Source organism: Martes martes (assembly GCF_963455335.1).
Source record: "Martes martes genome assembly, chromosome: 5".
NCBI classification, from domain to species: Eukaryota; Metazoa; Chordata; class Mammalia; order Carnivora; family Mustelidae; genus Martes; species Martes martes.
The window spans coordinates 141205464-141219367 of NC_137892.1; the positions used below are offsets into that span (position 1 = coordinate 141205464).

The 13904-nt window shown below is 40.2% G+C and overlaps 2 protein-coding genes across 2 annotated transcripts in view; both read right to left on the minus strand.

Moving 5' to 3' along the window:
- Nucleotides 1-240: 240 nt before the first annotated feature.
- On the minus strand, nucleotides 241-6589 carry CDH10 (cadherin 10). The gene is made up of 2 exons (XM_080803587.1): nucleotides 6344-6589; nucleotides 241-1383 (listed from the first exon to the last, which is right to left on the minus strand). Exons 1-2 carry the CDS (start codon nucleotides 6543-6545, stop codon nucleotides 893-895), a joined length of 693 nt encoding a protein of 230 aa, XP_080659713.1. The 5' UTR covers nucleotides 6546-6589; the 3' UTR covers nucleotides 241-892.
- Nucleotides 6590-6685: 96 nt separating this feature from the next.
- The window catches only part of CDH6 (cadherin 6), a gene marked incomplete at both ends in the record, with an annotated part of 52667 nt that continues 45448 nt past the window's right edge, over nucleotides 6686-13904 (minus strand). The window contains 3 exons of the mRNA XM_080804374.1: nucleotides 6686-6838; nucleotides 7889-8010; nucleotides 10542-10678. Coding sequence (XP_080660500.1) covers nucleotides 6686-6838; nucleotides 7889-8010; nucleotides 10542-10678 — 412 coding nt within the window. The remainder of the gene's footprint in view (nucleotides 6839-7888; nucleotides 8011-10541; nucleotides 10679-13904) is intronic.

Below are 13904 nucleotides of genomic sequence, written 5' to 3' on the forward strand. Positions count from 1 at the left end.
ACAATTAGACTTATTTGTAATTAGCCTACCGATGGTTGAGATAATTTTAAGTGATCTGTGGTACATTTGATGGCCCGAACTTTAAAATATGTTAAGTATTTCCTTTGTTAACATCATTAGCTACTTTCCCTTTCTCTTTATATGGTACAAGGGCAAACTTTTGCAGGTTTAATATATAACAGATTATGAGTTAGTGGCAAGGAATGAGGTATTACTACATTTTGTTTGTTTGTTGTTTTTGAATGTTACCATTTAATTTGCTTCTAGTCCAAAAGAGGAACACGAATCTTAAAACGTTGGTGGATTTGATGTTTTGAATAGTTATCGGTGCCAGATAAAGTTCTTAAAGAACAAAGAGGACGGGCAAATGCCATTTTGAATTCTTTGCGACACACCCATATATATAGTTCATTATCTCCTCGGGAGCTGGTATACCAGGGCCAACCTCACAGTGGTGCCTCCCTCCTTTCTCTTACTAAAACTGTATTTTTTATCATTAAAGCACAGTCCGTCATCCCATTAACATGTGAAATGCACAGCCAGAGCAGCCAGCTGACCTGAGTCAATGGCGGGGAAACTGAGCAGGTTCCCGACTTGCCTGCCCTAAGAGAGCGAGGGAAGATACCGCTCCTGGCGCTCTCCTCCAGCACGGGGCCCGTTGGGCGGACTGACGGGGTTAACTGGATGCGCTAAAAAATAAACATTTGCCTCTTGGAAGCTCATAAAAGTGTACTAGAAAAAAGTCTCTAACGTTGGATCCACACGGACGGCAGCCATCGGCGTTTGGAACGGGTAGGACAGAGAACCCTTCACGGAGCGGCGGATAAAGTAGAAAGAAAGAGCCACTTGACCTAGTTTCGGGGTCATACTGGAAAATGAAAAAGGCAACGCATTAGGAGTCTTTGTCACTGTCCACGCCTCCATACATGTCCGCGAGCTTTTTGAACCGGGGGCCCCAGTCACTAAGGTAGTCGTAGTCTTGGTCTCCATCCGTGGTCACCGACTCCAGCGAGCTCAGCGAATCGGCCACTGAGCCGGTGCCCTCGTAGGCGTAGGTGGCCAAGGAGTCGTAGGGCGGGGCGGTGGGGTCCGTGTCATTCTCCTTCAACCTTTGGTTAATGAAATCCCGGACGTCGGTGTTGTCGCGAGCTGCTGGAGTCCGTCGGGGTAGAAAAAGGGCCTCGGGCACGATGTCCCTGCGTAATTTGCTGTCCTCTATGGCTTCGGGATTCCGCAGGGTGCCGATATCAAAGGCCTGGGTGTCCTCCTCTCCACCACCTTCGTCGTTGTAACTGACAATGTTGTCTCTGATGTCCTCTTTGGATATGATCAAAGGTTCTTTCTTCCGCTGCCGCCTCAAAGCTGCAAACAACACCACTGTCACTGCAAGCAGAAACAAAGCAGAACGGGGAAGGGAAAGTTAATTCGCCGCCCAATTAATGTCAGCAAGAAACACTGTGCTCCAACGTAAAGTTTGAAAACTTCTCTAGGAAACTGCAGACTCCACTTTTATTGCTTTGAGGCTGGGCTGGCCTCCACGCATGATCAAACCAGACCCCCCCCCCACCCCGCCCCAATATTTACTCCCCAAACGGAGTAAATATTTGAAAGAGAGTTACGATTTAAGTAGAGGATAAAACACCTTCATATTTTGCCAGTACTTCTCTTTTGCTTTGAAACGGCAAGCTAGTTTTCAAGGTAAGGAAAAAATAAAAAAATAATATAAAAAAGCTCGAACAGCGAGAGTGCGGCAATCAGAGTGCAAATTATGCTGAACACCTAAAATGCTCTGAAACTGCTTATAAGCACAAGGCTGGCACCTTCGGGATGTGTTGAAGCTTTCCATAACTCTGCAGCTAAAATAACTTTTGCACTATGCCTTCTTCTTCTTGTCTTCTTCTTCTTTTTTTCCCTGAGAGAAGTGTAAAATTCGTTTAAAACCCAAAGCAGAGATGTGAATGTCTACATCCTTCTACATAGAAGGAGGAGGATTACAGATAATACCTGGAGAGACCCAGATACAATTCAGGAAACCATTCTGGACTTCAGCCCCTTTGAGAGGGGACAGGTTATAAGACACGCACCCGCTTATTTCTGTTTGAGCTAAACCAAATAAACACATTTAAGAGGGAACGTGAAAAAAAAAATCTTTCAAAGGTTCATAGTTCCTAAGTTTGTTGCCAGGAATGTTCGTTCTTTGGGTTTTTCCTCCTAACTCAAATGAGAGGCAAAGCAAGACTTGTGCTTAAATAGCTCCTGATGTTTCTTCACAGCTAGCTGGGTCGAACACAGCTGGCTACCCGTAGAGAGACACATCTATGAATGGACACAAGAGTGGGAAACTAAAAACACAGAGACAGCTTAGAGAAGAAACCGCCATCCGGAGCAGAAAATGCGTTGTTAAACTGGGTTGGTCTAGGGGTGTTTACTACAGGAAGTACTGGTAATGTGTGTGTATTTTCTCATCCATAACGTGGTCCAGATTTTAGGAGCCATAAAAAATTGAAATATTGTAGTAAGAATTACAGAACAATAACTTTGGGTGGCTATGTATATCTACCTATATAATGATGGATATATGCATACCCAGATATCTATATTTTATAATTTTGGATGTTAATAGTATTAATAATAATCGGTTATCTATTGAGAGGGTTCTTTATGCCAATCACTGTGTTAAGTGCTTTACATACTGAATCTCATTTAAGTATCACAGCAGCCTTACAATGTAGGTACCATCATTTTATAATATATATATGTATTATATGTATTATATAATATAGTAACCATTTTTCATAGAGGAAATTGAGATTTAGAGATGTTACACTATACAAACAACTCAAATCCGGGTCAGTCTAAAAAGCCAACACTTTTAATCGCCAAGCACATTTGGATTATAGACTACTTTGGAAGGCTATCCAATATTGCTGTTTCAAGTGCGTGGTTGTATAATCGTACACATTTTCTCTTGCTGCCAAAGAGCATCCTCATGCCTCATTTGTGCCGGCCATTCAGGGCGTTCCTATATTTATTCATTCACTAAATGTGTAGTGCCTACTCTGTGCCAGGTACCGTTCCAGGCACTCTCAGTGGAAAACATTCATCAGAAGGTGGGCAGGAGTGGTGGTGGCGGTGGTGGATGGAGACCCAATTATTAGAAATTATTAGAAGGTGATATGTACAGTGTAAGCCAAAACAGAGCAGAGGAGGAGGGTGAAGGGCACTTCTGTGTGTGTAGGAGAGGCTGCTTATGCGTTTTAGGAGATTGCCTCATTGAGGAAGTGCCATTGCAGCAAAGGGGTGGGGAGTTATCCAAGGAGCTGTCGGGTGAAGAGGACAGAGCTGGAAGAAGGGCGCTGGGATGGTAGGGTGCTTGGAGTGTTTGACAAACAGCCAGGAGACCCTACAGCTGGACCTGAGGGAGCCACCCAACCCCCCACCCCGACAGGAAGGGAATGGGGAAAGGCCATGTCATGTGGGGCCTGGAGGCTTCTGTACATCCTCACTTTACCCTGAGGTGCAGGGCTCTGGGCAGGGGGATGCTCATCATCTACCCTTTCTGCCGGATTCCAGTGTGACCAATGATAAGGATTTGCAAAACAGAGGATTGTAACTAAGGATGGCCTCTGGGGATAGCGAATAGAATCAAGACGAATGTGTCCCAAAGCATTCAACCCTTATGTACAACGGTCCCGCCACCATTTAAGGCAAGATAGCGGGCGTTTATCACTACCTAATTCCGCCCCAGTTTAAGTGATCTGTATTTTTTTGTTTTGGTCCTTTGCACACTCGAAAGTGCAGTACCTAGAAGAGAGGGCACACTGGGTAATTTAAAGGCATTTATTCACTGCCTAATTTCTCCTACAGCTACAACTGCCTGTATCTTTTCTTTTTGGCCCAGTGTACATCTGAACAGAAATTCTAGAAGGTAGATCTTTCTCACAGCTAACTTTTATCAACTAAAGATGTGAGTTCTAAGCACGTGGAACAAAAAAACTTACATTCTGAGGGAGTAATAGCTTTCTTTCTAGTAACTGACCTCTTCTCTTTTCTCTACCCCCTGAGGCCAGAGGACAGCAGTGAGATTTGGGGTGGGGCAATGCTTGGACCAATTTGTGCTCAAATCCCATCGTAAAGCTAGAAGGTAGCAAGGCATTTGAAATCAGCCTGCCTAGACTTGCTTAAAGGATTTGACCCCTTTAAATCTGTTTCTTTCTGTGAAAGAGAGGCAATAATACAGTGCCCAGTGTTGTCATCAGGAATGAGTTCATCAATGTGTGAGTTCTGTAGACTTTAAAGCACCATGGAGACACGAGATGTCGTAGTTGTTTTCACTGTGGTTTTATTTTTGTAAATAAAACAAGAGATGCCACAGGATCCACTTTATTGATGGCAGATTTCCTCCCACATTGGTGTGGCTTTTCCGTCTCTTACGAAATCTGTTTGCCTCCACCTTCTTTGTCTCATTTTCAGTTCGGGCTCTCTTTCAGCCTGGACCTTGCCCTGCCTTCTCTGAGCTCACAAAGAGAGCAGACTGCGGTGTGGAAGCACCAGGGCTCAGGCGGAGAAGACCCGAGTCTGGAACTCTGTTCTACCACCTATTCGCTGTGTGATGTGGCTACAGGCTGCACTTCTTAGAGCCTTGGTTTTCTTATTTGAGATGCAGATAAATATATACCGGGTAGTTCTGAGGGTTAAAGGAGAAGAACAGTTGTGAAGCATCTTGGCCAGTGTGTAGCCTGCACTGGTGTTAGCCTAGTAGAGGGTCATTCCCATTGAGTTCCTTTTTTTTTTATTAGGTATGGAATTCCAAAGAGACTAGACCAGATGTAGGGAGCAGAGAGACAAGTTAAGAGCAATGAGGAAACAGTGAATTTACTGGAGGAAGGAAATGATGAAGAGAGGATAAAGGGAGTTGGTGAGGAGGAGAAAAGCCGGTGAGGTGGGGGGCGGGGAAGAGAAAATGGGTAGATGATGAAGGAGAGGAAGAATCACCTGTTTGAGGTGTGAGTCAGCTCTCCTTCTATGGACCACAGAAGAGTCCATGGAATTCTCCCTGACTACAGCCCTGCCAATTCAGCCCTTCTAAAAGTAACCTCCCCCCAACAAATCAAAAAGAATATTCATATCCTTCTCTTCCAAAACAATTTTTACAGACTCACACCATTAGAAACACTGATTTGTCTTTGCATACTGTCAGCTTTTATTTATCCTCATATCTTAAAATACTTTCCCCAAATCTTCGTTGACAAAGAGAATCACAGTTCTGTAGTTAAGTTTTCAAGACTTCTGTTATAATTAGCAAAATTGATGTGGAATGTGCAGCTCTTAAGCAGGGATCCCTAGGCATTCTCCTCTTGGAAAAATGTAGGTCTTTTACTCTTTATTCTTCTCAATGCTATATTGTCATTTTTAAAAAGAGTTGTCCCGCCTGTGCAAGCTAGGTTGGCGTTTCACTTCTTACCTTTCTTCCACTTGTGTAGCAAAAGCTTACTTTGATTTTTGGAAGGACTGAATGAACTAACATTTGATTTCTTAGTTCACAACACTCAGCGGTCTGTTGAGCATTTTTGAGCTCAACCTGTGTGCTTAATTCATGGGTTGAGGATAAAAATTTCATTTGAATCATTGCTGGATCTTGATTTTCACCTTGATTGCATTCATTTCTTTTGGGTCCCAGATTTATTTCCTCAGTCACAGAAGTTGTTTATTATTACGAGTCTGAGAAATAATAGACGTTGTGTATGTGGCAGTTGGGGAGCAGGCTAAGAAGGTAGTGATTCAAATGGGTAGACCAAAGCAAGTTAGCTGGGTGGAAGAAAACTTAATTGCTTTTTGTTTCCCTGTATGGGAGAGAAAAAGTCATCACATTTCTCCTTCCGCTTTTCCCATCGATCTTTAAACTTTACCTTCATAGAGAGGGTCATCAGCACACTCTCCATGCTGGATGACTTTCTCTCTTTAAAATTTAACAATGCTGGCCAGGTTAAACAGGAGACAACAAATGAAATGAAAAGAGCATATTGAGGGTGCCCTCCAGTCCCCTGGGATTCATTCCCTGTCTGATAGATTCTTTGGGTGGAGTTCCCTGGGTAGGTGAATATTGGGTGGTATTCCCTGGGTAGGTGAAGACATGGGCAAGTTTCACATCTGTTCATTCTCCAGAGCTACTTTCAAGCAAAAACTTGTTCATGGTTGAACAACACAGATTCTCAGCATATAACTCTACTCACCTAGATCAGGCTATATGCCTTACTGGGGGAGGCGGATAAGTCTAGGGTGTCACAGTAACAGTGTGGGCCCCTCAGCTTGGGGACATAGGATGCAGGGAGAAGCAGTTTACCTAGTAGGGTCACGATGCATAGAAGGATGGCGATCAGGGCCCCCGTGCTCAGGCCCGTGGGGTGCACGAGGGCCTCCGCGTGGCATGACTGCATGTTCCCGTGGTGGTCACATGCACAGACCCGGACAGTCACGGTCCCAGTGCTGCTTTGGACTGGGTAGTCGTTGTCAGAAATCACCACTGGCAGGAGATAGGTGCTCATCTCGTGTCTGTTATAGCCATTCTTCCGAGTTAAGATTCCTGCCGTGTTATCTGCAACAGGAAAGCAAAGTGGTGAATGTCATGTGCCTGCCACATCGTGGACTGGAACAATTGTGATGCTGATAGACAGAGAGAAAGACACTAACACATAGAGAAGATAACTTGGGCGCATTTACCTTTGTTGTCTTGAATGGTAAAGTTTGAGCCACTGGCTGCTTCAGGGGCCAGAGAGAACGAGAATTGGTGCCCGCTGTAAGGGTCATCTTTGTCAATGGCTCGTAGGGTCTGAATCAACTAAAATCAAAACCATAAAGCTGCTTTGAAGTTCAGCTAACTCAAAAGTGTTCCTTACAGTTTTGCAGTAAATTGCTTGACTATGTGATTTCTAATTTGAATTTAAAAACAATAGCCTCTAGAAAATTTACAATGAATCCCCTTTATGCGAGGAACTGATGGGTTGGAAATAGAGGCGGGAATACTACTTTGTTGTGGGGCTGTCCCGGGCACTGTAGGATATTTCTCAGCAAGCCTGGCCTCCTCTCACTACACACCAGTAGCACCCTACTCTTGTTGACAACCAAAAATGTCCCCAAACAGTGCCACCTGTTCCCTGGGGGCAAAATCATATGGGTTGGGAATCACTGCCCTAGAGTGATACAAAGCTATAAAAGACCACAAAGCTCTATGACAACATTTCAACTAAAAACAAATTCAGGCCCTCTTTGGACAGAGCCTGTTCAGAAGTGCAATCATGATATATACATAGGCCATCGACTTGCCTAAAAGCTAAAAAGAAAGTTTGTGCAAAAAACACCGTCAGCTTCCTGCTTTAACATGAATTTTAGCAGTGCACTTCTATTTTGACAAACTGTAACATAATTTTTATATCACTGGCAGAAAAGACCTATCTCAGGTGGGGACAAATGTGTAAAACAGGAAAACATTCACGAATTTGGATTAGTTGTAGAGATGGGCGATATAAATTAGTGAAACTATGAGTTATAGACAATTGTAAAATATGTTCTCGTTATTGCTCTCCAGTATATATGGTAATTAAAAGTATGCTCACCAATTAAGATTTTTCCAATAAAGCTGTGACTAATCTATTTTAATGAAAACTTAAGACTGATTTGAATCAGCATCAGTCTCTGAGAGTGATGAACTTCCAGTTCTTAAAAATTGTTTGTTCTCTTATGCAAGTTAAACATTCATTCTGCTTTTTATTTATAGTATTAATTTTGTTAGCATTTACTTCATAGATAATTCAAAACTCGCCCTCAGCTCTGTGTATTAGAAGATCTAAATTAATCTGACTGAATTAATTTGCTTTTTTATGAAACTCACCTGATCTGCTTTTGCTTTTTCGCAGACAAAGGTTTCATAGAATTCAGCAAATTCTGGGGCATTGTCATTGACATCTAGAACTTTGATATATAGAGGGACTCGGCTGCTTTGCTTTGGGTTATCTGCAACATGCCAAAAAGAAAGAAATAGGCATTTGTGTATCGATCGCCAGTCCCCTTTAGACAACGGTCACTCACTCCTTTCTCATTGATACACAGATTGCCCGAGGCTGCTCTAAGTACCACAGGGCATTATGTGCCAACTTAATCACCAAAAGAATTAGATTGGTAGTTGTGGAGTTGAATACACCTGCTAGACATACCTACAAGAAAAATCTACTTGTATGGACAGAGTACAACTGGATAGCAAACCCCAGAGTCACACAAAATAAAGAAAAGCTATCCAGGAAAGGCAGGTTAGAGGCAGATTTTAAGAGAAGCCAAAGAAGCAGGGAGATGGGGAAAATTTGTACAAAAGAAAGAGTGGGGCTCGGTGGGGGTGGAATGAAGGAGACCAATGGTTATTTTGGTCTTAGTTCTTTAGTTCTCGTGCTGAGTACAAGCTAGATGTAGTGCTCAGCACTTTGCCCTATTATCTTATTTAATTCTTACAAACTTCTGAGGTAAATACAGTTATCACCCCTTACTATAGAGATGAGGAAACCGAGGCACAGATAGGTTAGGTAATTTGTCCATCTTCACAGAGGTGGTAAGTAAGAAGTAGAGCCCAGACTTCAACTTGGGTCTATCTGACGCCAAAGCCCAGGCTGTTCATCCCAGATAATGAGAGGGCAGCGTCCATGTTGGAGGGAGGACTGGAGGTGAATGAGTATTTTGGGTAGTGTGGAAGACGGATTCCTGGTCTAAGAATCAGGCATTGGAATCTCTGAGCTCAGCGCTCCTCATTCGCTTCACTTATATAAATCTGTTTGTTCATGTCTTGAACATTTAGTGAGCATCTCATTTCTAATACGTGCCAGCCACTCTTCAGGAGACTGGGACACATGGGGGCATAACAAAGAGCCTGCATCCTGGAGCTTTATTCTAATGGGGACAGATAAACTGAAAACACATAAGCAGTGCATCAGATGGTGAGTGCTACGGAGAAAATTGAACAGGGAAAGGGATGGAGAGAGGTGGAGGTGCTAGTTTGAGTGGGATGACCGCTCAGTCTCATCTGATGAGATGCCATTTGGACAGGGACATGAATAAAGAGAAGAATTAAGCCATGTGAGTATTTCCGGCTCTCCAGATAAAGGGAACAGCAAGTGCCAAGGGCCCGGAATGGGAGTGGGCTGGTTTTATGTAAGCTCTGGGCTTCTGTTGCATCAAAGACAGTTAAGAAGTTTAGACAATACGATTCTTAAGCTCCTTTGCATCTAAAATGTCACTGCCATTAGTTTTCCAAAGTTGGAGCTGCCGAAGATAAAGTTTTAAAAGGTCTTTATCACTAATACTTTCAAATATATCACGGAAACATTAAATCTTAAAAAAAAATTAGGCACAAAGCTTAAAATACACATGAAATAACTACTTCAGTAAAACATACAATTTCATGAGGCTTTAGAAAATGGTCCTTTTCAGTATGAAAAATAATTTTGTAATTTTAAAGCTTTAAGTATGCTCTGTCATCGGTATCTGCATTAGTCCCTCCACATAAATTCTGGAGAGCAAACTCCTACCTAACAAATTTGTAATTAGGAGTTCTCAACGCTATCGCAAAGCAATGCTTCAGTTTGCCCATATTAGTTATTTATTATTCTACTCAATATTCTTCAGCCATTTCATATCTCATGAGTTAGGTTGACAAAGAATACTGCTGTAATACACCATTAGATATGGTATATTTCACACTAGATACCCAACTGAGCTAAAAATATTTGAACTTTTAAAGTCAAAAACAAAAACTAAAAAATGAGCTATAATTTGGAAGCCTATTTTTAAACATTTAAGTGTTATTTTAAAAATACTTTTTCTTTCATGTACTTAGGCCTACACATTGTGTTTATATTACACAATTTTCACTGTGTATAATCATTTTATTTGAAGCATTCATTTGGCACTGTTTTTCTTTGCCTTCAATTTCATGGGGACTTCCATAAAAATCCGCTCTAAACATTTTATTGATTACTTGGTGGTTTGGATTGCTCACTTTGGTGTACAGTGGAAAAGCTAAAATTTATATCTCTTACTCCTATAATGATTTTGAAATAGAAATTATTTAGAAAGCTGGAGGATAGATATCTGAAAGATTTCTAAGTAATGCCTACATTTTTTAATATACTTGATTTCCTTCCCCTCCCCTCCCAATTCCAACCATGAGCCCATGTTTTTCAGCTGCTTCTATAATGTTCTGATTGATAAAGCTTTTTGGAATCAAATCCAATATGTAGCAATTCAACCTCACTTGAGAGATGCGTTCTCATTTTATTGTTTCTGAACTACGGATCATCCACAGGTGCCCCTGCATTTGTGAATGAATTAACACCTGCCTAGAAGAAGCATTACTGCAAACCATTACAGGGCTCTTTCCCTCAATATGTATCGAGTAGGATATCAGTACATGGTGATGAATTTCAGCCTTGCTTCACCAGCCCTTGCCGGGACACTCACTCCATCAATTGGGGACAGCTGCGGTGTGAAGTTTGACTTACTGATCTCTGTTGCTATCACTGTGATATTGTGCCACAGCAGCGTTTCTCGGTCAAGAAGTTTCGATGTAAAAATTGAGCCATTTCCAGAATCAATGTTGAATATTCTGTCCATATCTGTGTGTCGATCAACAGAATACCTAAAAATGCAGAGTAGAATTTAGAATGATTTTCTTTTCTTTTTAAAGTGAAATATAGTTGACACACAGTTACCTTCGTTTCAGTGTCCAGCATAATGATTTGACAAGTCTACCCGTATGCTTTGCTTACCACAAGTGTAGCTACCCCCGTCCCCTTACAATGCAAGAAAGGTTTTCTTTGTATTTGTTATTCTCACATTCTAAAACTATTCCCAGAATGTCTGTTATATGAATTTATCTACTTGTAGCACATATTTGCATATCTATAACTTAATATTAAACAAAATATTCTGGGAAATTAATTCTTTGCAATTGAGGTCCTAATGGTAAACCCATTAGACAAGTTGCATGAGTTTGAGAATCACCAGTAAAGTTTCTTTTACATGTAATTTGTATCAAGTTTGTATAGTAATTGTCACATTTTAACTCACATTTTTAGAACCTTAAAACTTTAATGGGTACACAGGCGGTCATGTGCATGAGTAGGATGATTGTCTAGTTTGCTGTTATCCACTTTATTTTAAAAATTGTTATGTAGAACGAAGCAGAAATTGGCTAGTGTGGCTGCAGTTTGTGAGGTGGGTAAAGGGAGACAGAAAATGAGGTTGGGGAGAGATTCAGAGTCTGGACTGTAGAAGGATGGGCTGGCCATGGCAAGGAGATGGGATTTGTTCTAAGAGCAGTGTGAATCTACCTGCGGATTTTAAGCAGGGAAATGTTCTGATCTAAGTCACTGACTGAATTAAGGAGAATGGTTGGCTGGTGCGGTCACAAACTGACAGAAGAAAAGAATAGGATTTGGGGAAGATCCCAAGTTCCCATTTTGATATATTGAAGCTGAGGTGCTTAAGGAAATTCTGGGAAGGGAAAGATCTAGATTGACAACTTAGATTTCCGGTTCGCTTGTCTAGGAAGAGAAGGTCCAGTGAAGGAAGAAAAATATTAAAGACAGAATCACTTAAATGGAGAAAATGGAGACCCACACTGCCCAGAGCAGAGTAGGAACTATGTAACTATTTAAGGAGTACAGAAAATTCGAAGACAACCATGAGGTACCTTAGAAATCAAAGGAGGACAGAGTTTTCAACACTGAAATTGAAGGATGACTGGTAGATTTTGAGAAATATTATCTTTATCAATTATTACTAGTTTTTGGAATAGCTATATATGGGAAAAGTATGTGTGGACTCTGTTTTATGTAGGGGACATTAAAGAGAAAATTCTGGAGACAGTTGATATGTTAAGGTCATGAGGAGGAAAAATTGCCCATTTCAGCTAGAGTCTCAAAATTTATGTCATGATGGAATATTTAAAAATGTTGGCTCAGTAGAAATACAATTAAGTAAATGACCCACTAGTCATACACATGTAGACTTATTATGAATACTCTAAGAAAAATAAGCTCTTGTTATTAACTTGTAATAGTGTACCATGTTCAAGATTCTATTTCAATTGATTATTTTGCTTTAAAATATAACTGGTGAATTATAATATGTATTTTATTTTACTAAAACATATTTTTGTCATCTATCAAGGGTCTAAGTAAAATAGATATTTGATCATTGTAGTCTACTTAAACCTGATATTAAAGAGAAAATTAAGAAGCTCAAAACCAAAATCCATATCTCAAGTCAGGTTAGAATTTTAATTTTAGTTTATATAAACCTAATATTTTATTATTAAGGTTCATCTCCTACAGATAAAACAGCTATTATTTTTGCCATTTATTTCATGGATCAATGTTTATTAAGAATTTAGGCAACAGCATTGAACTTGATCACCTGCCTTCATTTTTAATTTGAGAATGATAAATATTTATAGCACATAACTAATTACCCAAAAAGGAAATCTCAATATTCATAGACTTTGTAAGAAATTTAACGATTACCTACAAATATTTTTTTCCCTCATGAAAAATGTCAAGTTTAAGATATGCTACTTATTGCCTTTATAAGCTGTTACAATTTAGACAGCAGTAATCTTTTCTTGTTCTTTGTCTGTTTTATTCCTGCTATAGTTTTAAGTTTTACAAATAATCATATTTCCCATCAAGTCTTTAAATAAAGAATATGGGGTGCAGAATTTTTAGTTGAAGGTGGCTTTTGATTTTAGAGAAAAACCACTTAGAAAATACCCAAATTGTAGAGTTTTTCCCTTAGTTGGGAGATTTAAAAATTAATAGGAAATTTCAAATGTCTACGTTGTTTAGGAAAGATGGTTTGCACACGAAGCCTTGTCTATTTGTTGTTTTTCTTTCCAAAGTAATTTCAGTTCACATCTGCTATATTTACTGCCCAGTCACATTAACTGTAGTCTTAACAGATAAGGAACAAAGTAATCAATCTTAACATGATTATAGCAGATTATTTTGCAGGTAGCTCTTCCCCCCCATCCCAGAAATTTATTATATTCTGTGATTCAATAATTTGTCTTCTAATGTATCTTCTCAAGTCAGGGAGATTTGTAGGTCAGGAAAGGAAGTATGTTTGCATGTAAATTTTTCATAATATCTATTCAGAGTGACATTTTATAAGACTCTTCCATGGAAGTCAAAGGGCATCTGTGATAAAGTTACTGGAAGAAAATTATTTTATGAAATTAAATAATTAAAGATTTGTGTCTGCATAACAATAAATCAGTGTTTGGGGGGAGAATTCTCTAGTATTAATTATGTACCTAACATATTGTCTAATGCCTAGTTTTTCAATATTTGCATCTTGGATAACCAAAAACTATGTGTGGATATACTTTCCCAATATGAGAATCACTTTTGTCCTATAAAAGTACTCCCTGGAATATACATTTATATATCTATATATTATTTATATTTTTATATTTATATATATACATATATATATTTAAGATTTTATTTGTTTATTTGACAGAGAGAGATCACAAGTAGAAGAGAGGCAGGCAGAGAGGAGGAGGAAGCAGGCTCCCTGCTGAGCAGAGAGCCCGACTCAGGGGCTCGATCCCAGGACCCTGAGATCATGACCCAAGCCGAAGGCAGAGGCCTTAACCCACTGAGACACCCAGGTGCCCCCTTATTTATATATTTTTTAAAGATTTTATTTACTTATTTGAGAGAAAGAGAGATAATGAGAGAGAGTGAATGAGAGAGAGAGAGAGAGAGAGAGCATGAGAAAGGGGAGGGTCAGAGGGAGAAGCAGACTCCCTGCTGAGCAGGGAGCCTGATGTGGGGCACGATCTCAGGACTCCAGGATCA

Coding starts and splice junctions, on each gene's coding strand:
- CDH10 (XM_080803587.1), bottom strand. CDS start 6,545: ATGAGCACCTATCTCCTGCCAGTGGTGATTTCTGACAACGACTACCCA. Junction 1,384..6,343: donor ATGCATCGTGACCCTACTAG/GTAAACTGCTTC, acceptor TTCTGCTTGCAG/TGACAGTGGTGTTGTTTGCA.